General features: G+C 42.9%; 1 protein-coding gene across 1 annotated transcript in view; it reads right to left on the bottom strand.

The window, feature by feature from the left end:
- Nucleotides 1-25,935, bottom strand: part of AGBL1 (AGBL carboxypeptidase 1) — a 779,202-nt gene that overhangs the window by 688,822 nt on the left and 64,445 nt on the right. Inside the window, exons 2-5 of the mRNA XM_068543058.1 lie at nt 22,596-22,667; nt 20,815-20,961; nt 17,483-17,614; nt 13,770-13,863 (exon numbers count right to left, since the gene is read on the bottom strand). Coding sequence (XP_068399159.1) covers nt 13,770-13,863; nt 17,483-17,614; nt 20,815-20,961; nt 22,596-22,667 — 445 coding nt within the window. The remainder of the gene's footprint in view (nt 1-13,769; nt 13,864-17,482; nt 17,615-20,814; nt 20,962-22,595; nt 22,668-25,935) is intronic.

Below are 25,935 nucleotides of genomic sequence, written 5' to 3'. Positions count from 1 at the left end.
ATTTAAGGTTCATCTCCCAGGGATCACTGTTATTCATTACCTGATGTCTAGTATCTTTTGAAACACTTTTTAAAATATATTTTATCTGCAGTTTTTTTCAGATGGGAAGATAAATGTGATCCTAGTTCTTCCATCTTGGCCTGAAACAGAAGTTGTATGCATGTTTTTTTACACAGTTGAGATCATTCCGTATTTTGAACCTTATTTTTTTTCTTGTCAATATTTTATCATAAGCTAGTACCACTGGCAAACATCATTTGTAATCTATTTTTTGTGTGTTGCTACATAATATTATGATGTATAAATGTTTCACTTTTACTATGCATCCCATGTTATCAGACTTTTTCTGGTTATAATATTTTCATTATAAATAATACCGTGATTGACATTTTTGTGCACAAATCTTCATCCACCTTTCTCAATGATATTCTGGACAGATTTCAAGAAGTGCTTAAGAAACGGAAACTTAATTTAAAAAAAAACTTGATATACATCATCCCATTGTTTTCAGGACGGTTTTATCAATCTACATTCTTAGCAGCATATATGAGTGCTCATCTTATTGAATCCTCACCAACAATATTATTTTTAAAAATCTTTGCTACTCTGATTTGTGAAATTGGTATCTTGACCTAAATTGTCTCTGATTATTGGTAAATTGAATATTTTCATGAGATTATTGGTTTATCTATTTCCTCTTTGTGAGTTATGTATTTCCATCCTTTTATTGCTATTAAGATATTGGGGGCTTCCCTGGTGGCGCAGTTGTTGGGAGTCTGCCTGCCAATGCAGGGGACGTGGGTTCGAGCCCTGGTCCGGGAAGATCCCACATGCTGCAGAGCAAGTAAGCCTGTGCGACACAACTGCTGAGCCTGTGAGCGGCAACTACTAAGGCCCACGTGCCTAGAGCCCGTGCTCCACAGCAAAAGAAGCTGCCGCAATGAGAGGCCTGTGCGACGCAACAAGGAGCGACCCCCGCTCACTGCAACTACAGAAACCTGCACACAGCAATGAGGACCCAACGCAGCCAAAGGTAGATAGATAGATAGATAGATAGATAGATAGATAGATAGATAGATAAATAAATAAATAAAATTTGTAAAAAAAATTTTTAAATAGAGGATTATTTAAAAAAAAAAAGATACTGGAGTGTTCCAAATCAATTTGGCTGAGCTCCCTGCCCTACTCTCTTGCAATATATTCTAGCCACATATGAACTCCCCATCTTTTCTTGCTTTTTTTTGTCTTTGCACTTGCTTCTGCCTCTGCCTGGAGGGTTCTTCTTTTATAATCTTAACGTCTTCGAAAATCCTTTACTATTTGAAACCAAAAGCTGCCTTTTTAGTGAGTTCCTCCTTGACAGTTCCTGGATAGACTAAAATCCTCCTTCTTTGAACATCTTGCCATTATATTATTTATTTTATTGTGCATGTATCTGTAAGTGCCTTAAGGGGCAAGGACTATGTATTTTCATCTCAAAACCCACACATCTCTGCTGATAATAAATACCCAAGACATTTAGTGAATGAATAAATGGTTAAAAGAGTGCAATTCCGACACATTAAAACAACAGTGGTCATTTATTCCGCTGGCATTTATTGAATACCCACTATATACCACTTGAAAGAAATTCAAACCTGATATATAATAATTCAATTCTTTTAAATGGCAGACTATTGTTTTCTAGCCATTTTCTCATTGGCTCTTTTATTTTCTTTATTTTCTTTTATTTATTTATTTTTTAAACATCTTTATTGGAGTATAATTGCTTTACAATGGTGTGTTAGTTTCTGCTTTATAACAAAGTAAATCAGTTATACATATACATATGTTCCCATATCTCTTCCCTCTTGCATCTCCCTCCCTCCCACCCTCCCTATCCCACCCCTTTAGGTGGTCACAAAGCACCGAGCTGATCACCCAGTGCTATGCGGCTGCTTCCCACTAGCTATCTATTTTACGTTTGGTAGTGTATATATGTCAAGGCCACTCTCTCACTTTGTCCCAGCTTACCCTTCCCCCTCCCTGTATCCTCAAATCCATTCTCTAGTAGGTCTGTGTCTTTATTCCCGTCTTGCCCCTGGGTTCTTCATGACCATTTTTTTTTTTTTTTTAGATTCCATATATATGTGTTAGCATATAGTATTTGTTGTTCTCTTTCTGATTTACTTCACTCTGTATGACAGACTCTAGGTCCATCCACCTCACTACAAATAACTCAATTTCTTTTCTTTTTATGGCTGAGTAATATTCCATTGTATATATGTGCCACATCTTCTTTATCCATTCATCTGTTGATGGACACTTAGGTTGCTTCCATGTCCTGGCTATTGTAAATAGAGCTGCAATGAACATTGTGGTACATGACACTTTTTGAATTATGCTTTTCTCAGGGTATATGCCCATTAGTGGGATTGCTGGGTGGTATGGTAGTTCTATTTTTAGTTTTTTAAGGAACCTCCATACTGTTCTCCATAGTGGCTGTATCAATTTACATTCCCACCAACAGTGCAAGAGGGTTCCCTTTTCTCCACACCCTCTCCAGCATTTATTGTTTGTAGATTTTTTGATGATGGCCATTCTGACCGGTGTGAGGTGATACCTCATTGTACTTTTGATTTGCTTTTCTGTAATGATTGATGATGCAGAGCATTCTTTCATGTGCTTGTTGGCAATCTGTATATCTTCTTTGGAAAAATGTCTATTTAGTTCTCCTGCCCATTTTTGGATTGGGTTGTTTGTTTTTTTGATATTGAGCAGCATGAGCTGCTTGTAAATTTTGGAGATTAATCCTTTGTCAGTTTCTTCATTTGCAAATATTTTCTCCCATTCTGAGGGTTGTCTTTGCATCTTGTTTATGGTTTCCTTTGCTGTGCAAAGCTCTTAAGTTTCATTAGGTCCCATTTGTTTATTTTTGTTTTTATTTCCATTTCTCTAGGAGGTGGGTTAAAAACGATCTTGCTGTGATTTATGTCATAGAGTGTTCTGCCTATGTTTTCCTCTAAGAGTTTTATAGTGTCTGGCTTTACATTTAGGTCTTTAATTTAAGAAATTAATTCCCTTGTATGTTATTTGTTGTTTTTCCCTTGCTGCTTTTAATATTTTTTCTTTGTATTTAATTTTTGATAGTTTGATTAATTGTGTCTTGGCGTGTCTCTCCTTGGATTTATCCTGTATGGGACTCTATGTGCTTCATGGACTTGATTAACTATTTCCTTTCCCATGTTAGGGAAATTTTCAACTATAATCTCTTCAAATATTTTCTCAGTCCCTTTCTTTTTCTCTTCTTCTTCTGGGACCCCTATAATTCGAATGTTGGTGCGTTTAATGTTGTCCCAGAGGTCTCTAAGACTGTCCTCAATTCTATTCATTATTTTTTCTTTATTCTGCTCTGCAGTAGTTATTTCCACTATTTTATCTTCCAGGTCCCTTATCCGTTCTTCTGCCTCAGTTATTCTGCGATTGATCCCTTTTAGAGAATTTTTTTTTATTTATTTATTTTATTTATTTATTTTTGGCTGTGTTGGGTCTTCGTTGCTGTGTGCAGGCTTTCTCTAGTTGTGGCGAGTGGGGGCTACTCTTTGTTGCGGTGCATGGGCTTCTCATTGTAGTGTCTTCTCTCATTGCGGAGCACGGGCTCTAGGCACGTGGGCTTCAGTAGTTGTGGCACGTGGGCTTCAGTAGTTGTGGCTCACAGGCTCCAGAGTGCAGGCTTAGTAGTTGTGGTGCACCAGCTTAGTTGCTCTGCGGCACGTGGGATCTTCCTGGACAAGGGCTTGAATCTGTGTCCTCTGCATTGGTAGGTGGATTCTTAACCACTACACCACCAGGGAAGCCCGAGAATTTTTAATTTCATTTATTGTGTTGTTCATCACTGTTTGTTTGCTCTTTAGTTCTTCTAGGTCCTTGTTAAACGTTTCTTGTATTTTCTCCATTCTGTTTCCAAGATTTTGGATCATCTTTACTGTCATTATTCTGAATTCTTTTTCAGGAAGACTGCCCATTTCCTCTTCATTTGTTAGGTCTGGTGTGTTTTTACCTTGCTCCTTCCTCTGCTGTGCGTTTCTCTGTCTTCTCATTTTGCTTAATTTACTGTGTTTGAGGTCTCCTTTATGCAGGCTGCAGGTTCGTAGTTCCCATTGTTTTTGGTGTCTGTCCCCAGGGTCTAAGGTTGGTTCAGTGGGTTGTGTAGGCTTCCTGGTGGAGGGGACTAATGCCTGTGTTCTGGTGGATGAGGCTGGATCTTGTCTTTCTAGTGGGCAGGTCCATGTCTGGTGGTGTGTTTTGGGGTGTCTGTGGCCTTATTATGATTTTAGGCAGCCTCTGTGCTTATGGATGGGGTTGTGTTCCTGTCTTGCTAGTTGTTTGGCATAGGGTGTCCAGCACTGGAGCTTGCTGGTCTTTGAGTGGAGCTGGGTCTTGGCGTTGAGATGGAGACCTCTGGGAGATTTTTGCCGTCTGTATTACATGGAGCTGGGAGGTCTCTTGTGGAGCAGTGTCCTGAACTGGGCTCTCCCACCTCAGAGGCACAGCCCTGACTCCTGGCTGGAGCACCAAGAGCCTGTCACCACACGGCTCAGAATAAAAGGGAGGAAAAAAAAAAAGAAAGAAAGAAAGAGGAAGATAAAATAAAATAAAATAAAATAAAGTTATTAAAATATAAAATAAAAAATTATTAAAAAAAAATGTTTTTAAGTAATAAAAAAAAAGGAAGAAAGAAGAGAGCAACCAAACCAAAAAACAAATCCACCAATGATAACAAGTGCTAAAAACTATACTAAAAAAATAATAAAACGGACAGACAGAACCCTAGGACAAATGGTAAAAGCAAAGCTGTACAGACAAAATCACACACAGAAGCATACACATACATACTCACAAAAAGAGAAAAAGGGAAAAAAATATGTATATCGTTGCTCCCAAAGTCCACCTCCTCAATTTGGGATGACTCGTTGTCTCTTCAGGTATTCCACAGATGCAGGTACATCAAGTTGATTGTGGAGCTTTAATCCGCTGCTTCTGAGGCTGCTGGGAGAAACTTCCCTTTCTCTTCTTTGTTTGCACAGCTCCTGGGGTTCAGCTTTGGATTTGGCCCCGCCTCTGCATGTATGTTGCCTGAGGGCATCTGTTCTTCGCTCAGACAGGATGGGGTTAAAGGAGCAGCTGTTTCGGGGCTCTGGCTCACTCAGGCAGGTGGGAGGGAGGGATACGGATGCGGGGCAAGCCTGCGGCAGCAGCGGCCAGCGTGACGTTGCACCAGCCTGAGTTGTGCCATGTGTTCTCCCGGGGAAGTTGTCCCTGGATCACGGGACCCTGGCAGTGGAGGGCTGCACACGCTCCCGGGAGGGGAGGCGTGGATACTGACCTGTGCTTGCACACAGGCTTCTTGGTGGCGGCAGCAGCAGCCTTAGCGTCTCCTGCCCGTCTCTGGGGTCCATGCTGATAGCCGCGGCTCGCGCCCGTCTCTGGAGCTCGTTTAGGCGGTGCTCTTAATCCCCTCTCCTCGCGCACCAGGAAACAAAGAGGCAAGAAAAAGTCTCTTGCCTCTTCGGCAGCTCCAGACTTTTTCCCGGACTCCCTCCCGGCTAGCCGTGGCGCACTAGCCCCTTCAGGCTGTGTTCACGCCGCCAACCCCAGTCCTCTCCCTGCGATCCGACCAAAGCCCGAGCCTCAGCTCCCAGCCCCCGCCCGCCCCGGCGGGTGAGCAGACAAGCCTCTCGGGCTGGTGAGTGCTGCTCGGCGCAGAGCCTCTGTGCGGGAGTCTCTCCGCTTTGCCCTCTGCACCCCTGTGGCTGCACTGTCCTCCGCGGCTCCGAAGCTTCCCCGCTCCGCCACCCGCAGTCTCCGCCCATGAAGGGGCTTCCTAGTGTGTGGAAACCTTTCCTCCTTCACAGCTCCCTCCCACTGGTGCAGGTCCCGTCCCTATTCTTTTGTCTCTGTTTTTTCTTTTTCTTTTGCCCTACCCAGTTACGGGGGGAGTTTCTTGCCTTTTGGGAGGTCTGAGGTCTTTGCCAGCGTTCAGTAGGTGTTCTGTAGGAGTTGTTCCACATGTAGCTGTATTTCTGATGTGTTTGTGGGGAGGAAGGTGATCTCCACGTCTTACTCTTCCGCCATCTTGAAGCTCCCTCATTGGCTCTTTTAAATATAACTAACGATCACTTGCGATCTAATATTAAAAGAATGCTGTAATTGAACTTAGACAGAAAGCCTCCGATCTGTTCCCATCCTGCAATCTCCGTCTAAATTCTTTAAAGAAGCTAGCTTTAGATGATTATACATCTGCTTAATGGTTTCCTTTTGACCCTTTCCTTTCCAACTAATTGAGCTGGCTTATCTCTGCTAAATAAACACATCCCCAGACACAGCACCCACTCACAGCCCCATAGGAAAAGCAGAGTGAGTTTCCTTCACCCATGTGCTTTATAATTTGTAGTATCTGAGTGTGGAATCAACCCCTGAAGAATTTGGTAATGGTCTATTAGAAGCATGTCTTCCCTCAAAGCAAAGGGTGAAGGTCATAAGAGTTTTTACTGATACAGGTCTTTCTGTACCTCCCCCTGGTTCTTCAAATCCCCTCACTCATATATTTGTGGGCAGTTACAGTATTGTGAGGAGGGCATGATTTATAGGAAGATACAAACTTCTTTGCAAATGCTCCTTGCTGAGTCAGGCTGGGCTATAAGATTAATTTCTATGGAAAGTGAAAATTCTTAAGAGCCTGCCTCCAGTCTACAGAGGGGAAATGGAGGCAAATCCATGAAGAGATATGGGCAGAACTGGCTTCAGCAGATAAAGATGGGAATGGAGTTTCTGTAGAGAACCCTCACCAGGGCAAAGCAGGGCACGTATGACCGTCCTAGGGTATGCAGGCCCCGGACGTTTAGTTTAGTTTAGTTTTGTTTTGTTTTGGAGATTCTGTCTATATAAACAATTGGATGCACTCAAAATCAGCATGTCAGCAACATTCCGTCTGCCCCATCTCATGTCATGATGAGGACAAAATACCGCACCAGACCGCAAGAGTGATCTCCTTGCCAGATCATCCCCCTTGACTCAAGGACTGGCCATGGAGTCTCAGGACAGCCCCATATGCATGTGTTCCAGAGCTTCTCCTCCTCAAGGTATCCAGTCCACCTCACTGAGGTGTTAAGGCATCAGAGAGCACCCTGAAGGGGGAGAAACAGACTGGAGCCCTGTTGATACTCTGCCAACCCAAGCCCATCTCAGGCCCAAAGGAGTACTTTACACATTTCCAGCAAGGCTCTCCAAAGTCCTGAGCCTCCTAAGGAATGGGGCCCACAACAGAAGCCCTTCTGGCTCAGCTCTAAGGGCGTTTCCAGATAAAGGCATGATGAGGACATTTCCACAGAAGAGGAAGTCAGTCCATTTCATAAGCCCAACAATGGGTCAGAAAGTTCCTCCCACACTGCACTCTTATTGTTGCCATAGACCGTCACCAACTTGAAAGACAGGGTCCACCTTCTGCTGTTTTCATACCCCCGTGCCTAGCACCAAGACAGACACTTACAATGTTGTCAAATAAATGTTAAAAATCCTACTTCAAGGCAAGTTTGATTTTCATTATACAGTAGAGCATCTTAGAGAAATGAATAGTGTCTTGAAATTAGGTTAGAAGGCTTAGTTCAATCTCTGAGTTTCAGTCACCTCGTCTTAAAATGAAGGAGCTGGACCAGCAGATCCTTAAAGACCTTCCAACTTTAGATCTTATGACTTGAATATCTATGACTGGCCCTAATCAGGGAGAGATTACTGGCTTCCCAGAAAAGATGAGAGGGATTTAAACCAACAAACCTAGTCACCAAGGTTTAATATATGTAGGAAACTATTCATTCCACCATCAGCTACAGGCTTGGAGTCAGGTGGCAAACGCACTAATCACTCTGTCAGTAAGTTGAGCCTGTGTTGTTCACTCCTAATAGAAGCACTTGTAGGGCTGGGGTGGAATTTTTTTGTTCCTGTTCCAAGGTATCTGAGTCCAAGTGATCGGGAGCACACGGTTTCTGAAACCCCAATGTGAGCCCTTGCTCTGGACACCACAGAGTCTAATTATATTGAACAGAGGGCAGCAAAAGTCACAAAGCCATTAATGGGAGGGTAAGGGGAAAATGAACACCCAGGGAGAAATTCAGTAGCTATTTTGAAAAACAGGAGATTTTGCTTCTTTGTCTCAGTGACAAAGTAGCTGAGTCACCCAATCGCTCATGATCTCAGGGAACGCATTAGCTTTGGCTGAGTCTGCACTCATCCAAAAAGTGGAAAGGTATGATGGTCGGAGAAAGCCCGGAAGGTCTGCTCTGAAAAAAAAAGTAGGGATTTTGGGGGAAGGGATAGGAGGAGCAGGACATATTTTAGAGCTTATGAACTGAAGATGAAATCACCATAAAGAGCCGTCAAGGAAGCAATGCCTAGTAATCCTGCACTCAGGCAAAGCTCAAATGCCAGGCATGCCCTGAGATCAGGACTTTGAAGGGAGATCACTTAAAACTATTCTACGCACAGACAACGAGAGACTAAGCTAAAGAATTTGCTTATGAGGCTTGCTAAAGACCCAACATATCCCTCTTCTCCTCTTGTCAAAGTGTTTGAGCCCAGGTAAAGCACACAGCCTCTGAACACCATGACCTCATAGAAACCCAGGCGCCCAGGAACTCCTGAGCCTGATGACCATAACTCACAGCATGAAAACCCTGCTGAAAGCCTGAGAGGACATCGAGGGGGTGTGAATATTGGAAATGCTGTCTTCTGTGAGGGTTAGACCAGCAAGGTCCTGAACAACACATTTCCTGACCTCCTGTCTTCTTGGGAGAGCTCCAGAGAAACTGTAAGTGAAGGATGAAGGAACCCTCTCAGCCCACAGATGTCCTGAGTTCCCTTTCTCAGAGGACGGTGCAATGGTCAGGGAATACAATGGAGCTCAAGGTCCAACCTCTGCTAGGAAGACTCAACCCGTTTCTGATTGACTCTGATGTTTTTGAGGCAAGAGAGGCCAACAGAGTTTAAAGTCCTGGGAAATAAACCAATGATAACAGCTGATAATTCAGCTTCAAAGGTTGGGTTAACTATTACCATGTGAAAATTTGGCCACGCTTTGGAAATAGTTACGTGGACAGACAGTGGAAATTGTCATTATTTTTACCAAAACCCTTAGGTCCACCCTGGAAATGAGGGCACAAAGGTACAGAAGGTGTTGAGACATGGAACAAACACAGACTCTTCTAAGGTCACAAGATGAGTCAGTCACAGACAAGCAATTTATCTTTGCCTCAAAACATTTTTCTACTTAGTGAATTTGGAAAGCTCAAAGACAGCTTTAGTGCAGATAAACAAACTTGTTCACAGTAGAGCAAGCTAGCTCACCCTGGCCCTGGGTCATTTCTCCCTCCCTGATTCTATAAAAAGCTCCCCCATAAATTCTAAAGCCCCATAAATTCCAGCTGAATGGATTATCAAACCAAATACTGGAAGCCTAGCTCTGTCTCAAATAGGAAGCAAAATTTGAATGTGAATGCTGCCCGTCACATCCCCTCAAACGCAGATCTTTCTCTTCTGCCAATCTCAGTCAGTTTCCCCAGACAACTCTAAGTAAGAGACAAAAGACCCCCTCCAGTGAGACTTTGTTCTCTTTCAAGCTGATGGTTGCTGCCTCTCATTCTCTCAGAATGAGTCCCCTTCCGCAAGTCACCTCAGTCCCTCATGCAAGAGAGTTCTGGGTAGACCAGCTACTTCATTTCCCAGACATGTTTAGACATGATAGAACCTCAAATGTGAAGTGGGCTTGGTACCAAGGAATAATAAGATAATAAATATGGAGTGCCTACTATAGCACCCACTCATTAAATGTTGGCTTTTATTTGTCATTAGATAGGTTATTCACAAAATATAAAATTTTTTTAATTGAAGAATTTCTTTCGAATTGAATTAAGAGCCTACCATGGTCCCGGCACCTGGGTAGGACCAATGGAGAACAGCAAGATAAATATAATTTGACTTCTACCTTTAGGAGGTTTAGAATTTATATGGGAGAGAAGACACACACGCCAACATGGTACAGAGTCAAATCTGATATATATATTAAAGGAAAATAAGAACAAAGTGCTGGAGGAGGGGAAATTCCTTTTGTCTGGTGAGGTGGAGCAGGCACCATAAGGTGGGGTCTGAAGAATGGGGGCAGCTTCTGCCATTCAATAAGGCAGGGCTGCCCTTCCAGAGGGAGGGAAGCACGTGAGGAAAGTTCTGGAACAGGACAGAGCATCCCAGGTGCAGGGGTAGCTGGCTAGAAAGAAAGAGGAGAGGAGGACTAAAAGGGAAGGATGGAGATGGAGATAGGGACACATTCTTGATTGCTTTGAAGTCAGGAAATACCAGTGGGAGGGCTATAGGAGCTGTCTAGGTCTGAAGAAAACTGCTCAGACTAAAGCAATGGTCATGAAGGAACAGGTGCAAGCCGACACAAATCTATGACAGTAAGACTCTGCCAGCATGGTGGGTATTTGAGAAGTGAGGAAGGCTTGGAATAGCCACCTCCCCTGAGAGTGAGGGCTGGCACAAGGCCACAGAGGGTGAGTGACATTGCTCTGCATGCCCCTTGTCTCTAGAAGGTGTGCGGTTTGTTTCTCTGTCATAAATCTTGCCCTGAAAACTATCTGGAGACAGGGTTTTATTGGAGGACAGCTGCATAACTAATTTTAGGTTTGTGCTAGAGAAATAGGGCAGGTTTAATCTCCAGGGCAGGGAGGAGTCATAGTGACACAACGCTGGGCATCCGTTCCTACAGAGGCATCCAAGAATAACTCTCCCAGGGCTTGCTAGCATTTGGAGGCTGACACTCATTAAAGCTATTCACATCCCCTGACATGTTACTTCATCCCTGAAATACCCCTTCAAACGCACAGGTTCTGGCATCCAAGTGGAGTTGAGTAGAACTCATTGGGGTACAACTTAGTTACTATTTGGGAAACGGAGTTCATGGGAGAAGGCGAGTAGTGGCAGAAACTTCCCATCTGCATGTTCACCTCTAGCTTTGCTGCCAGATCTCAAGCAGGCAGCCAAGTACCCAATAGAATTTATATTCATAACGAGGAACAATATTAAAGCACATCAAAGTTTCCAAGATTTTGGGCACAGTATTTCTTAATGCCCCCAACAAACCTAAGAGGTAGGACTTGATATTCACACTTTGAGAAATGTAACAGTTTAGTTAAGAAAGGATAAATGACTCGCCAAGGAATCAGCTAGAAAGAGGCCGACAAGGCAGCTCTTCTGATTTTAGCACCTTTGTTCTTGTCTTGCTGCTGGAGGCTGGGGGTAAGGCAGAAGACAAGGCAGCTTTGAGAAAGAATTCAAAAGCAGAGGGAACAGACATTTATTTCGCCTTTGAGAGGAAAGAGCCATACGATGCAGGAGAAAGACTCCCCCTATCATTAAGCAAATTGGTCCATAAGTATGTGCGTTTAGATGGTAACAGAAATTTAAACAAAGTTTAACCGCTTGTGATTGTCTTGTATATATATGGTGGTTTAGAAATCAAATGCTGGTAAGATACTCCGGTGGTGGTTCAAGAGCTAAGGCTCATGTATCAGACAGGGTTTAAATTCCAGCTCTTTCACTTAAATCCCAGCATGTTACTTAACTTCTTTCAGCTTCAATTTTTTTTTCCCTGTAAAATTGGGGACAGTAATAGCACCTGCCTCGCAAAAGAGAGGAGAGGATCAAAAGAGATAATGCATGCTAAGAGCTTAGCATGGGGCAGAGCACATAATAAATGCCATGGCAATGACAGCTCTATCGAAATGGTTGGTGGAAAAGCCTCTCCTCTATGGAGGTTTGGTTTTAATTTGGCATTTGGATCAAGAAGGGGAATCATCTTGTCTAACTTTTACAGAACAGACCAGAAATGCAGAAATATGCCCGAGGTCCCTGAAAAGTCATTTTGTCATTGGAAACATCCACCCCTGTTTATCCCTGGGGTTACTTTCCAGGAGAAAAAAAGCAATAGAGATGGCAACTAGCATGAGTCTCTGAGAAGGGGGCTTCTGTGCTTTGTTGCTTACTCCCCCTAGCTCAATCTGAATAGGGAAGACAATAAAAGCTATCAGGATCCCAGAAGGGAAGGGCCTAGTGCCAAGGTAAGCTGGGAAGGGCTTGCCTAGAGGAGCTCTCCAAACAACATGGTACCCAAGTGAGTACCGTGTGATACTGGTATGTGGATGGGCCCAGGAGACATCACTAGATTTTCACATGATGTAGGGTAAGCAACCAAACATTCCTGAGCTGCCAAAGAGATACACGGAGACAACAGCAGATTAGAAGAGTCCTGGTGAGTAAGGCAAAAAGATATGGCTCATGGATTGCTGACCAAAGGACATGTTAAGACTGCATATGTCAGCAGCAAAGGCCTACACACCACGATAAAAACCAAAATATCCAAATCAAACATATTCAAATTGAATAATGGAAGTTTGAGAGGGAAATAAAATATAATTACAGAAAAACCAAGAAAGTTAATTTTTTTGGTCACTGAGCTTGTGACTCTGAAATTTTATACTTAACTAAATGAGGATCCCTTGACAGAATTTAGTTGAATCCCATTTTGCAATACATTTGCACTTCAGAGAAGAGATTTCTCAAATGAGGTACATGCAACACTGACTCCAAAAAAAAAGGTGGTCTGCAAACAAAAATAGTTCCCTAACCAAATTAGTTTTGGAAAAGGGTATATACTACACACCCATCTTGAATATTCCGAATGTGTGTTGGCTTTATGAAGGCTTTGAGAAGTCTTACAGTAAAGAAATATACCTAACTTTGTTTAACCCAGTACTTCTCAATATATTTGATGAGAAATTTTTTTTTTAACAAGATATAATGTTTTTCACTCTAGGAAATGCTGGTGTAGAGAGCTGCAGGTGAGAATGGATGAGAATGGCATTACTGTGGTGACCCAAGAGAAAAATAATCAGGTGGAAGATGAGCCGAAGATTGATGCTGGGATGCAGAAAATCTCATGGCTGGGCATGGAAATGCTACTTTGCCAAATGACCTCATGTATCTTGGAAATTGGCTGAATTTTTTCTAATATTCTTTCAAGGTCCTCGCTGAGTCACTCCCATAAATGATGGATCTTATTGGTTCCGAATATCTCTAAAGCCTGCGTCTCTGACCATCTCCCTTTTTTTAAGTTTGTGATTCACTCCACTCCAGGAGGCAGGGCCAGGGAGAATAGGCTGAGTTTCACTTTCCAATCATAAAAACACATCTCAAAACTAGCACACAATCCAAATTTCATATCAGAAATTTAGGAACCCTGAGAGCATCACCTTTCCCTATCATGTCTGGACTGTCTTTTAAGGGCTGTACTCACTATGGTAGAGTCTGTGATTAAAAGAGATACCTGAAGGCTTCAGGCAAAAAAACAAGGGCTTTTGAGTCAGACAGATCTGGCTGGATTCAAATCCCAACTCTGCCTTTTCCTAGCATTGTGACCTTGGATAAGACTCTCTCCACATCTGAATTCCCTCATCTGAAAATGAAGATGATATTATATCCATTCAGGTTGTTGTGACAATCCGAGGAAATGATGCATGGGTGGGGAGAGATGTGAGCCGAGACAGGATAAAGTCATAGAACCGTATCTACAAGGGGGAAGTCATCGCTAAGTGAACTGGAAACACCAAGAGAATATCTATGAGACCATTCCCATATCTGTATCTACTACAAAGAAGGCAAAAGTACTAAAAACTGCTCTGTACCTGATTACTCGGGTGCGCTTCTGGGTATAAGGGGTGATGACCTTGAGAAGCAGTTCCATCGCTCCATTAATTCCCAGCATGGCTCCTGTGGTGACTGAGAAAGACAAAAGCACGCTAGTTACTGACCCATCTGAACCAAGTGTTATTTTCAGCATTACAGTATGAGCCTAAAAGATAGGGGAGGTCCATCACCTTTCTTACCAAAGGCAACTTAAAAGCAGAGAAACTCTATGGTCTTTTATCCCTGGCTTGGAAGTTAAAGATCATCTGAAAAGCACACATTATCTTCCCACACTGTCTCTTTCTCAAAAGGGTCCCAAGCCATGAAATTATGTTTTTCATTTTCTGGTGGCCCATTGCCCTACTCCTTTGTATAGTCAATCAGAATAGCCAAGGCAATTGCCGAGCAGAAGACTTTTTCTGTAAGCAGATCTTTGGGTTTCTGGCAACTACTTAAGTTCAAGCTGTTTCACCCACCACCGACTTCCTATATGATACATACATGCATGCACACATACATGCATGCACACACACACACACACACAGAGCCAGTATCTTAAAAAACACTTTCTTAGACGCATTTTGCTGTTTGGAGACTTCACAATGAAGAAAAGTCATAAGTGGATGGGATAAGTTTCAATCCAACTTGGATTGACTTCTTTAAAACTTTAGGAAGCAATCTAATAAAGAAGATAGTGTCCTTTTTGTTCCACCCCGATTCCAAGTTCCCCTACAACTTTTGCACTCGGATCGCCCATCACTAAAAGGCTAAGGCTTGACTATACCTCTATCCATTAGAATGGCAAAGGAAGAATCAGTTAGGCCTCCTCAGAGGTAACTACCAGAAATTTTTGCCTTTTTGCCCAATTGGATGGCTATAAAAACAGTGATAGATCTGAATAATAGAAAGAGACAGAAAGGGGTAGCTGATCATCCTGGTGGCTTCAGGTAAGTATTTTGGGTACAAAACCTCTCATCTCTGATGATGCCCAGCCACTCTGCAATATCCCCAGCACCTCACTCCAGTCAGCTCACTTTAGGAAGAGCTCTGATCACGTCAAAAATAAGAGGAACCCACACGATACAAAATGGAATCAGTTTGGCCCAAGGCAAAACTTTCAGTGGGAGAAGGAAAGAAGGTTATCTTCCAAGGGGTGACCCTTTTTCCTTTCCTTCACTGTACTGTTGTAGTAAAACAGAGACCCATGAATGCCTTGTGCTTTGGGCCAGCTTTGTTCCAGGAAATATGTGTGGAAACAAGGGGGTCAGGGAGAAGCGAAGAGATAGAAACAAGGGAGGCTTATACTGTCTGGCTCCAAGCCTCAGGAAAGGAGGAAAAATGGAAAACTGGAGTCTCTAATATAGTTCATCCCAGTACAGTCCACCAGAGAGAGACTGAGGCTGATGTCTTAGTTATCACCAGGAGTGCGTGTTCCTGGAATATCCTCTATGCATTCGTCCCTCCTGAGGCTAGTACAGGCAGTCATTGAATGGATCAAAATTCAAGAATTTGGGCATCCTAATCCTGCCCATCAATCTTCCCTTCCCATGGCTACTAACTCAGAACTTACTTCTAAATTGGGAAAACATGCTGGAGTAAACTCCTGGCAAATAATTCAGCAAAATTCTAGTATTAAGTAGAGTTAGGGAGGAAATAGTTTTAAGAGCATGAATTCTAGCATGGGAGACTTTAGACTTGGAACTGAAAGAGGATAACAATAAAAAGTCCTCACTAAGTTCTTCCATGCTGGATGCCTGCCCAAGGTTAGACCTCTGGCAGCTCTATAAGCAAACTCACCGGCCATCTGAGAGCTGCCGAATGGTTCGCTGGCTGTCACAGACCCATTATGTTTCCAGCCAATTCCTTCTGCAGATAGGAGCTGTTTAGAAAACTTGCTGGAACTTTCAACAGTGGCTAACAATTCAACAAAGCGACAGCAACCCATGGGCTTCATGAACTCTGCTTGCCTCTCATCAGTAAAGTCAATGTATAGAGAGTGATCGTATTTTTTTTTAATATTTTATGAAACAGTTCATACAATAAATGTTGTCTTAGAATAGGAGACACATAGCCACCTCCTCATACCCACAGGCAAATCTCAGAATTTTTCAGAGCTCCCTGCTGAAGGAATTCTTCAAGATCTCTATAATCAAAGTATATAATGAGAGTAAGTTATTCATCTTAACTATTCTTTACAGAACCAAAATAAGATACTTCAAGTCTCGTGCTGCTGGCAAGCTCCAAATGGGGGTGACACACCTTCTGCCTACTCATTAATAAGAGTTGTCCTTTATACAAAGCCACAACTTCTCACTTAGATTTTCCTTTGTTAGAGATGGGTTTGGACAGATTCTTTCAGCCTCTCTCAAATATTCTCTGATTTTCTGGTCAACATATATGAGTGTGAGTGGAGATTCTGTCTGTGAACACGGAGTCAAGCATCTGTCTCATTATTCCCTAGAAATACTTTCTTTTGATGGGTCTTCCATGCTTATTCATGGAGTTAACCAATGAAACATGTCCCTACTATTTTGTTAGTTCTGAGGATAGTTACGGAAAAAGGTCACCACCTGTTTACTACCCTTATGTGTGTGATTCCTATTATTTCAAAGGACTGAGGGAAAAGATTAGAGCAGAGAAGAAAAACTAACACTTACTTAGCAACTATTATGTGACGAGCTTACCCATGAACATGATCTTACTTATCCCAACCACCAAGTCTATGAGCTCTTATTACAACTGTAATTTTACAAAGGAAGAAGCTGAGGTTAAACAGGTTAAGTGCACACATCATATGACTCTTAAGAAATGAAGTCAGAGTCAAGCCCAGGTCTTCTTGGCTCTAAGCTCATGTTCTTTCCTCTAGAGAGTATTACATCTAAATAGTTGTCACTTTTGTTCTGCAGGAAAGGGGCTTAGAAAGGAGAAATAAAAGTCTGTGTTCTTTACACTGAAATAGGTGGTACAGAATATAATCTATTAATAACTGTATCCGTATGGAGAGTAGAATAAACATGAATTTTGCAGTTAGAAACTTAGCCCTCATGACTTATCTGTATGAACTCAAGCAACTTCTTCATTCTTCTAAGCTTCAATTTCTTTTTTCTTAGCTATAAAATGCTGAGTCTACATACAGGATGGTTATGATTATCAGAAATAATCCAAATCAGGAGATGGCAAATAACATCAACCCATGTGCTATGATATATCAAGTTACCTGAAAGACAATGTTGAGAAGCATTGGGAGATAAACTTTGGTAAAGGATGTCATGATCAATGAGTGACTTCAGGGACATAGTGGAGAGACTTGTGATGTGAGGGTCGCTCTTGACAGCTGTAACACATTGCTCTGTGCCTTGGATATAAGGACTGAATAAAGTCTGCCTTCCGCTGCCACAGGTCTTTTTCACCTCGTAGTACTGACAGAGAGACGTAGAGTGCTAAAATGTTTTAGCGCCCAAGGGAAAACAATATGGATCTCTCACTTCAAGTACTGGCTCAAGAGTTCTCCATGGCCGAGAAGGAGATGAAGAAATAACTTCTCACCTCTACGGTCTCTAGAACATGAGGCTCCTCCTGGTTTATTTATCTTGTTGGGACTACATTTGTCCTCCACCCATGCCCTCCTTCCAACCACACCCCCAAATGGTTTCCAAGTGTCCCAGCCCAGATCTGGAAGCCACCCCCAGAGAGCCACAATTGAGTTGCTTACCACTAAAGGCAAAGACACGCAGAGCCCAGAGACAGTGGAGGAGCTTCTGGCTGTGAGACAGGTTTTTCTTCGCCAGAATCAATGTCACATCAAGTGCTTCCAATTCCAGTGCCTTCTGTCCAAACTTTTTATCTATGAACACAGATCAATCCATCTTAGTTGTGTTTCACATTAATTCTGAAGGTTGTATAATGTGTGGGGGAGAGGAAGGCAAAGATGGTGGAGTGAAGAAGATTATCATGGCCAATGAAACTTTTCGGGTCTAGTAGAAAATGCTACTAAGTATGTCCCCATTGGAACCAGATGACTCAAAAGAGCTAACCGAGGGTATACATATGGTCCATTATTCTTCAAGTAATATTTACATGAAGTCTTGTGGGTTGTGTGACTTGCACCCCCTATATGTAAAAATGTTTCTGGTTGTCCTCAAACATGAGCTACAGTTTAGCTGGGTATAAATTTCTTCCTTTAAGACAGCTCCAGAAGTAAGGATACTTAAGTTACATAACATTCAAATGCATTGTGTGAACCTTGACTGGATCCTTCTCTGAACATGTCTGTACAAGTCATGCTGGGAACATTTGAAGAAACTGGAATGAATATAAATATGTATGCATTGTTAATTTTGTTAGATTTATGATCATGGTATTATGATTATATAGGAAAACGTCTCTTTTCAAAGAAATGCACTCAAAAGTATTTAGGAGTAATGCTATCTCTAATTTTCCTTAGAATATTTCAAATAAAAATAAATAGGTTAAGGAAATATGGCAAAATGTTAACAATGGTTAGATCTAAGTGATAGGTATAGAAGAGGTCATCTTTCTATATGGTAGAGAATTTTATAATAAAACATGAAAACATAATTTCAGAAAATAAAATTTTCTCCCCAAATTTCTCTTAATTATTGATCCAAATAACCTGATATTCAGTGTTGTGGGTTACTCATTATTATTTTAATAATTACTAATAATTATTAATTATTAATATTATTTAATAATTAGTAATAAGCATAAAAAATAAAGGGAAAAATATTTTTTAATTCTATCCTCCTGACTCCCACTAGGATAATACGTGACTGTGCCACCTGTCACATTTGTTTGTGTCCTTTCCAAAGTGCAATGCCCAAATCACCATGTTTGTTTTTGCAAGAATACAATCACTACCAGATTCATAGCAGGTGGAAATAAGTAAAACAGAGACAACATCCTAAACCTCATTTACCAATATTTATCTCTGGACCAAAAGACACCGGCAAAGAGATTGTGACTGAACTCATATGACCCGTTTCCTTTATCGGAAAAGAAAGATACCTATCTGGCTCCATTCATGAGCAGCCAATCTCATTTTTGTTCTGTTCAGGTCAGCCCCTGACAGCTTGAATGTCAATATCAAGGACTACCATCTTTAATGGCAGAAGGTGTAATTATGATAATAATAATATCAAGGTCCATAACTTGAAAATCACTGCCCTGGTGCATCACTCATCGCTCTTTCTCCTATGAAACCTACATGACTCTTGTCCATCAAGCTTCTGGCGCCACATGCTAAGCAGGCAACATACAGCCTTGCTTAATCCTTACAGCAACCCAAGAATTATGTACTGAGACCCATTTTGTAGATGAGAGCCCAATGGTAACTTGCCCAAAGCCACACTGCTAATAAGTGTCAAAGCCAGGCCTGAAACCCAGATCTGACTTCCCAGCCTCTGCCATTTACTACCAGGGTGTATATATCATGTCTTTTCTGTCTTTTTTTGGAGTTCACTTGGCCCACTCTTTGTTTTGCTGACTTCTTCCTATCTTTCAAGGTTGGGCTCAAATGTCACCTCTCTCTGTCCACACCATCTTAGAGGAACATCACCTTTTCTTTTCCTTCCAGTTATTATGTAGTTAATTATCATTGTCTGCTATTATCTAGTTGATTATTTACTTTCTGTCCTTCCCCACTTGAATGTAAGTCCCATGAGAGGAGGCCCCTTATCTGTCTTTGTGACTGTGATGTTCCCAGTGTCTAGAACAGTGCACAGCCCTGGGAGACATGGAATAAATAACTGTTGAATATTCAATGAATATTGGTTCAATTGGTTTTGTCTGGAACATGCTCATGCAGGTGCTGGCTGATGGCTGGGTCTCAATCATTATTTGTGAAATGTAGAATGGACTCAAACCACAGCTCCGAACATTGAAAGGAAAGGGTACCCCAGAGCCCTGTGCCCTCGGCTGCTGCTGCCTGCACCGAGCATCAAAGATCCAACTTTCGGAGGACCTGAGCTTCTCGACTGTGATTTATGTAAGACTGCGCACAATCGGAGCTTAACTGTTATGACTAATTTGCAACGCTTACATGCATCCTGAGTGCCCAGGCTTTTTCAAATGTGCTCCAAAAATTTCTAGGGCTGTAGGGAGGTGTTTCAGTCTTCTATGAGGAAAGAGAAATGGATATGTGGCATAAGTGGAAAGAATTCTAGACCCCCACCTTCTCTTCAACCAAGGAAGCTTCACTTCTATGTGACATGTTGTAGTGAGTTGAAAACCATGCTCCAAAATTCATGTCTGCCTGGAATCTCAGAATGTTATCATATTTGGAAATAGAGTCTTTGTAGACTTAATTACTTAAGAGAAGATCATACAGATTTGGGTGGGCCCTAAATCCAATGACCAATATCCTTATAAGAGGAGAGGACACAAAGAAAGACACAAGAGTAGAAGGCCATGTGAAGATGGATGCAGAAATTGGAGTGATGTTTCTATAAGCCAAGAAACACCAAGGATTGCTGGAAATTACCAGAATCTAGGAGAGAGGCATGTAAGATATTCTCCCTCAGAGCCTCCAGAAGGAACCAATCTTGCTAACCTCTTAATTTCAGACTTCTGGCCTCCAGAACAGTGAGAAAATAAATTTCTGTTGTTTTAAGCCATCCAGTTTGTGGTAATTCGTTACGGCAGCCCTAGGAAATTAATGCATTTACATAATGATCCTCCATATAGGATGTTATTTGTAGAAATGTTCCATTTATTTCTAAAGTGATTGAAAACCTCCTTGGAGTATCTCCCCTCTGTCCCCCATATGCTTCATGCCCCGTGTAGTCCATGCCTGCTCTGGGTCCTGTCCTAAGCACCTAAGTACCTTGGATTTGCTGACATCTACGAACCTCTCCTGGACCCTCACCTTCCAGGTGAGGCTGGGGCTGGTCCTGCCATCACCACCAAGGTGTCTATACCTCCCTCCGCTCCTCCCTGTACTCCCCCACAAAAGCTTCCCAAATTGCTCTCGTGATAACATCCCCAGATGCCCTCTCAGTCATCTTTGGGTCCCAGGGGTATGGGTACCTCGTAGGCCAACTTTGGCCAGCAGCCGGAAGAGGGGCAAGAGGATGTCATAGTCTGGAGAAGCCGTCCTGGCTGTGTTCACCAGGGTCTGCAGAAGGGCTTCGCTACCACCCTTGCTGATCATGTAGCGAATCCTCCGGTCTGTGCCTGAGGGGGAAAGCAGAGGAGCGCTGAGCCTCAAATAACTACCCTCATTTCCTTGGAACAGGAAGCAGACCTCACAGCTAGAGACAGAGCAAGGATTGGTTCATTTCACCCCAGAATCCAAAACTGTGGAGTTCTTGAAGCAACTTGTGTAAAGTTGTGCTATTAGGTAAGGGGCCAGGGTTGTGGGGTGGGGGTGGGGTGTGAAATGGAGAAATAATGGAATATTTCAGAACTTGCAGCAGCTGTACTAAATGGAGCCTAAAATCTACTTTCCTGAGAATCTATTAAGTCTCAGTGTAGGTGTGTACTTGTGTTGCATGTATAGAAATATGCATATAGGCTTATGTATAATCATATACTTAATTAAAGAGGGATCAGTATCCCCTCAGCTATAGGTTTGAATCATCTACAAGAGGGTCTGGTTTGATAGCTTATCTGGAATAATTTCATGGATGGTGTTAATGATTATTTGATGCTGGCCTTCAGTAACAGATGTACGGGAAATATGGAAACAACCAGAATAATCCCTTGAGAAACAAACATCTAATCATATGTCTAGGGAGTTTGAAGAGGGTCTGGGGCTAGGGTAAGGTATATTGGTCTTTCTACCTAAGAATAGTTTTAAACATCTTGCTCCAGGACAAGCTCAAAAGCAGTGATTACATTTCAACTTGGAAGGGGACCCACGTGATTCTCTATACACTTGGACAAAGGTGGCCAACAGCGTGGGAGATTATTAGCAAAGAAGACCCTCTGATTTTTCATCCTCTACTAAAGGGGCAATAATCAGTACCTATTTCAGAAGGAGAACTCCAAGGTTTCATTCTCAGAGTTCCAGACACTACTGGACAAATTGAAGGCAGAACTATCACAGAGGACAAGTGGTCTTCACCTAAAGAGGGTACCTCACGCAGAAGAAGGGAAGTCACCCTGCCATCGGAGGGCAGCACAGCCTATGGAAATACCTCAGTATGAGTGGACCCTTCCTCCTGAATCTGTAACCTGAGGGTTTGTGGCTTTGGAGCGACATTCACTTTGGTATTGTCTGCTTGGTGATAATACATCTTTCTAATGCAATGTGACTGGCTACATAGAAGTGAAAACTGAGTAAATGTTGGAATGTCCAAGAAGCTGTGTTTTCCAAGACCCTCACATGGAAATGAGCTAACAGAGGCATGCCCCAGTTAACTCAGTTGATGCCAGTGTAGTCACCTTTGTCATCTTATCTCTGAAAATGTAGTGGCTGAACACTCTGCTAAGTCCAACTCCTGCCTCATCTTCCTGTCTCCACTGGACATATGAAGGGAGCTGCCAATACCTGGCTCTTTAAATGGGCCACGATGAGGGAAGCAGGGGAGGCAACAGGTCGAATTGCTGAGGGCTGGAGGTCCTTGGCCCCAGGAATAAAGTATCATAGAATCAGCACCAAGAGTCTAATTCCCTCCTAAGTTTGGATCACTGTAGGGTGAGTGACAAGACTGAAGAGCCCAAAGTACAACCATCCCATGGTGATTCTGTCTCTCACAGAAAACTTGAGCTGGAGCAAACCCCCAGGCTACATAGGTCTCTGGGAGACACCACAGCTGCATGCTTCCATGTCCACCATACAAGGGATGAGGGCATGGTTTACTCACCAACAGAAAGCAGATCTCCGAGGACCTGGAGGATGGTCAGGGTGGACTCCCTGTCAGAGGAGCTCTGCAATGAAAGCACAGGTAGCCATTTTTAAGATGGAAGGTGAGGGTGCAGCCACTATGGAGAACAGTATGGAGGTTCCTTAAGGTTACCATACGATCCAGCGATCCCACTCCTGGGCACATATCCAGAAAAGATGAAAACTCTAATTTGAAAAGATACATGCACCCGAATGTTCATTACAGCACTGTTTACAATAGCCAGGGCATGGAAGCAACCTAAATGTCCAGATGAATGGATAAAGAAGATGTGGTACATATATACAATGGAATACTACTCAGACGTAAAAAAGAATAAAATAATGCCATTTGCAGCAACATGGATGGACCTAGAGATTATCATGCTAAGTGAAGTAAGTCTGACAGAGAAAGACATATATCATATGATATAACTTATATGTGGAATCAAAAAAATTATTCAAATGAACTTATTTACAAAACAGAAATAGACTCGCAGACATAGAAAACAAACCTATGGGGCTTCCCTGGTGGTGCAGTGGTTGAGAGTCCGCCTGCCGATGCAGGGGACACGGGTTCGAGCCCTGGTCTGGGAGGATCCCACGTGCCGCGGAGCGGCTGGGCCCGTGAGCCATAATTGCTGAGCCTGCGCGTCTGGAGCCTGTGCTCCGCAACGAGAGAGGCCGCGATAGTGAGAGGCCCGCGCACCGCGATGAGGAGTGGTCCCCGCTTGCCACAACTGGGGAAAGCCCTCGCACAGAAACGAAGACCCAACACAGCCAAAAATAAATAAATAAATAAAAAATTAAAAAAAAAAACAAAAAAAAACTTATGGTTACCAAAGGGGAAAGGTGGGGGGAAAGATAAATTGGGAGTTTGGGATTGACATGTACACACTACTATATATGAAATAGATAATCAACAAGGACCAACTGTATAATACAGGGAACTGTACTTAATATTCTGTAATAACCTAAATGGGAAAAGAATTTGAAAAAGAATAGATAAATGTATATGTATAACTGAATCACTTTGCTGTACACCTGAAACTAACACAACATTGTAAATCAACTATACTCCAATATAAAATAAAAATTAAAAAAAAGAAGGAAGGCAAAAGAAAGGAGGCGGCATGGTCAGGGTACTCATGGGAATGGCAGGGCTGTGTTTCCTTCCATTGAGAAAGACTTCCTGAAATAAGAAATGGTTGAAGGGTTGTTCCTTAAATAATGACTATGAGGGGACTCACTGAGTTAAGGTCTCAGGGGTTCTGCCACCATATTTAGACTTCAGGACCCTTCTTTGGGTACCCATTTTTTTAGTAACATCAGCAAGATGGGCAAGAGAATAAACATTGATAATTTATGCAGAAACAGCAAATGAAAGGGGCTTTGTGGGCCAAGTTAGCATAGTTCTCACTTATTTCAGGAGGCTTGGATTATTGTTAAATGCAGGGCAAACAGCAGAAACAGAAACCCACTAAAATGTTCCGATGGAAAGAGTTCCCTGACTGACAAGGATGAATTTTTATTTTCTCAAGAGGCACCTAGGGTAGCACCAAATCACATGATATAGATGCTCTATGGGATGCTTGCAACGCTTGACACTCTACCCTTTGTTATACAGAAGAGGACAGTGAGATTCAGAGGGAGGGAGGATTATTCAAGTCCTCTGTGGTACCCACAGAGAAAAACCCAAAGTTACAGCCCAGGCCAGGTTCCCAAAAATCAGGCCAGTGTTTGTTGCACTGTAATATGCTAATTTGCTAGATCACAAGAACTTATTTATCTACTAGTTGCAAGTTTGTACCCATAAACAACACCTCTCCAAATCCCCCACTCCAGCCCTTGGTAACCATCATTCTACTCTCTGTTTTTGCAAGTTCAGCTTTTTTAGATTTCATATATCAGTAATATCATACAGTATTCATCTTTATCTGACTTATCTCACTGCACCTAATGCCTTCAAGATCCATCTGTGTTGTTGCAAATGGCAGGATATGCTTTTTCTCATGGCTGAATAATATTCCATTGTATGTATATGCATCTTCTTTATCCGTTGATCTGTTGAGGGCACTTAAGTTGCTTCCATATCTTGGCCCTTATGAAAAATGCTGCAGTGAACATGGGTGTGCAGATGTCTCTTCCAGACACTGCTTTCAATTCCTTTGTATATATAGCCAGGAGTCCTATCTTACACCACTCACAAAAATTAACTTGAAATAGATCAAAGGTTTTTTTTGTTTGTTTTTTTTTTTTTAGTTTTTGGCCCCACTGCATGTGGGATCCTAGTTCCCCAACCAGGGATTGAACCCACAGCCCCTGCATTCGAAGTGTGAAATCTTAACCACCGGACCTTGAGGGAAGTCCCAGATCAAAGATTAAAATCTAAGACTTGAAACCATAAAACTCCTAGAAGGGAGGAGACCTTCAAGATGGTGGAGGAGTCAGACGTGGAGATCACCTTCTTCCCCATAAATACATTAGAAATACATCTACATGTGGAACAACTCCTACAGAACACCTACTGAATGCTGGCAGAAGACCTCAGACTTCACAAAAGGCAAGAGACTCCCCACGTACCTGGGTAGGGCAAAAGAAAAAAAGAAAAAACAGAGACAAAAGAATAGGGATGGGACCTGCACCTCGGGGAGGGAGCTGTGAAGGAGGAAAAGTTTCCACACACTAGGAAGTCCCTTCACTAGTGGAGTGGGGGGTGGCAAGGGGGAACCTTCAGAGCCATGGAGGAGAGCGCAGCAATAGGGGTGCAGAGGGCAAAGCAGAGAGATTCCCGCACAGAGGATCAGTGCCGACCAGCACTCACCAGCCTGAGAAGCTTGTCTGCTCAACCACCAGGGTGGGTGGGGGCTGGGAGCTGAGGCTCGGGCTTCGGAGTTCAGACCCCAGGGAGAGGACTGGGGTTGGCTGCGTGAACACAGCCTGAAGGGGTTAGCACACCACAGCTAACCGGGAGGGAGTCCGGGAAAAAGTCTGGAACTGCCTAAGAGGCAAGAGACCATTGTTTCACTGTGTGAAAGGAGAGGGGATTCAGAGCGCCGCCTAAACAAACTCCAGAGACGGGCGTGAGCCGAGACTTTCAGCGTGGACCCCAGAGACGGGCATGAAATGCTAAGGCTGCTCCTGCCACCACCAAGAAGCCTGTGTGCAAGCACAGGTCACTATCCACACCGCCCCTCCCGGGAGCCTGTGCAGCCCGCCACTGCCAGCATCCCGTAATCCAGGGACAACTTCCCCGGGAGAATACATGGCGCGCCTCAGGCTGTTGCAATGTCATGCCGGCCTCTGCCGCTGCAGGCTCGCCC

This window comes from Eschrichtius robustus, chromosome 1 (genome assembly GCF_028021215.1).
Source record: "Eschrichtius robustus isolate mEscRob2 chromosome 1, mEscRob2.pri, whole genome shotgun sequence".
NCBI lineage: Eukaryota > Metazoa > Chordata > Mammalia > Artiodactyla > Eschrichtiidae > Eschrichtius > Eschrichtius robustus.
The sequence above is the reverse complement of the archived record's forward strand: the minus strand, read 5'-3'. Positions and strand labels throughout refer to the sequence as shown.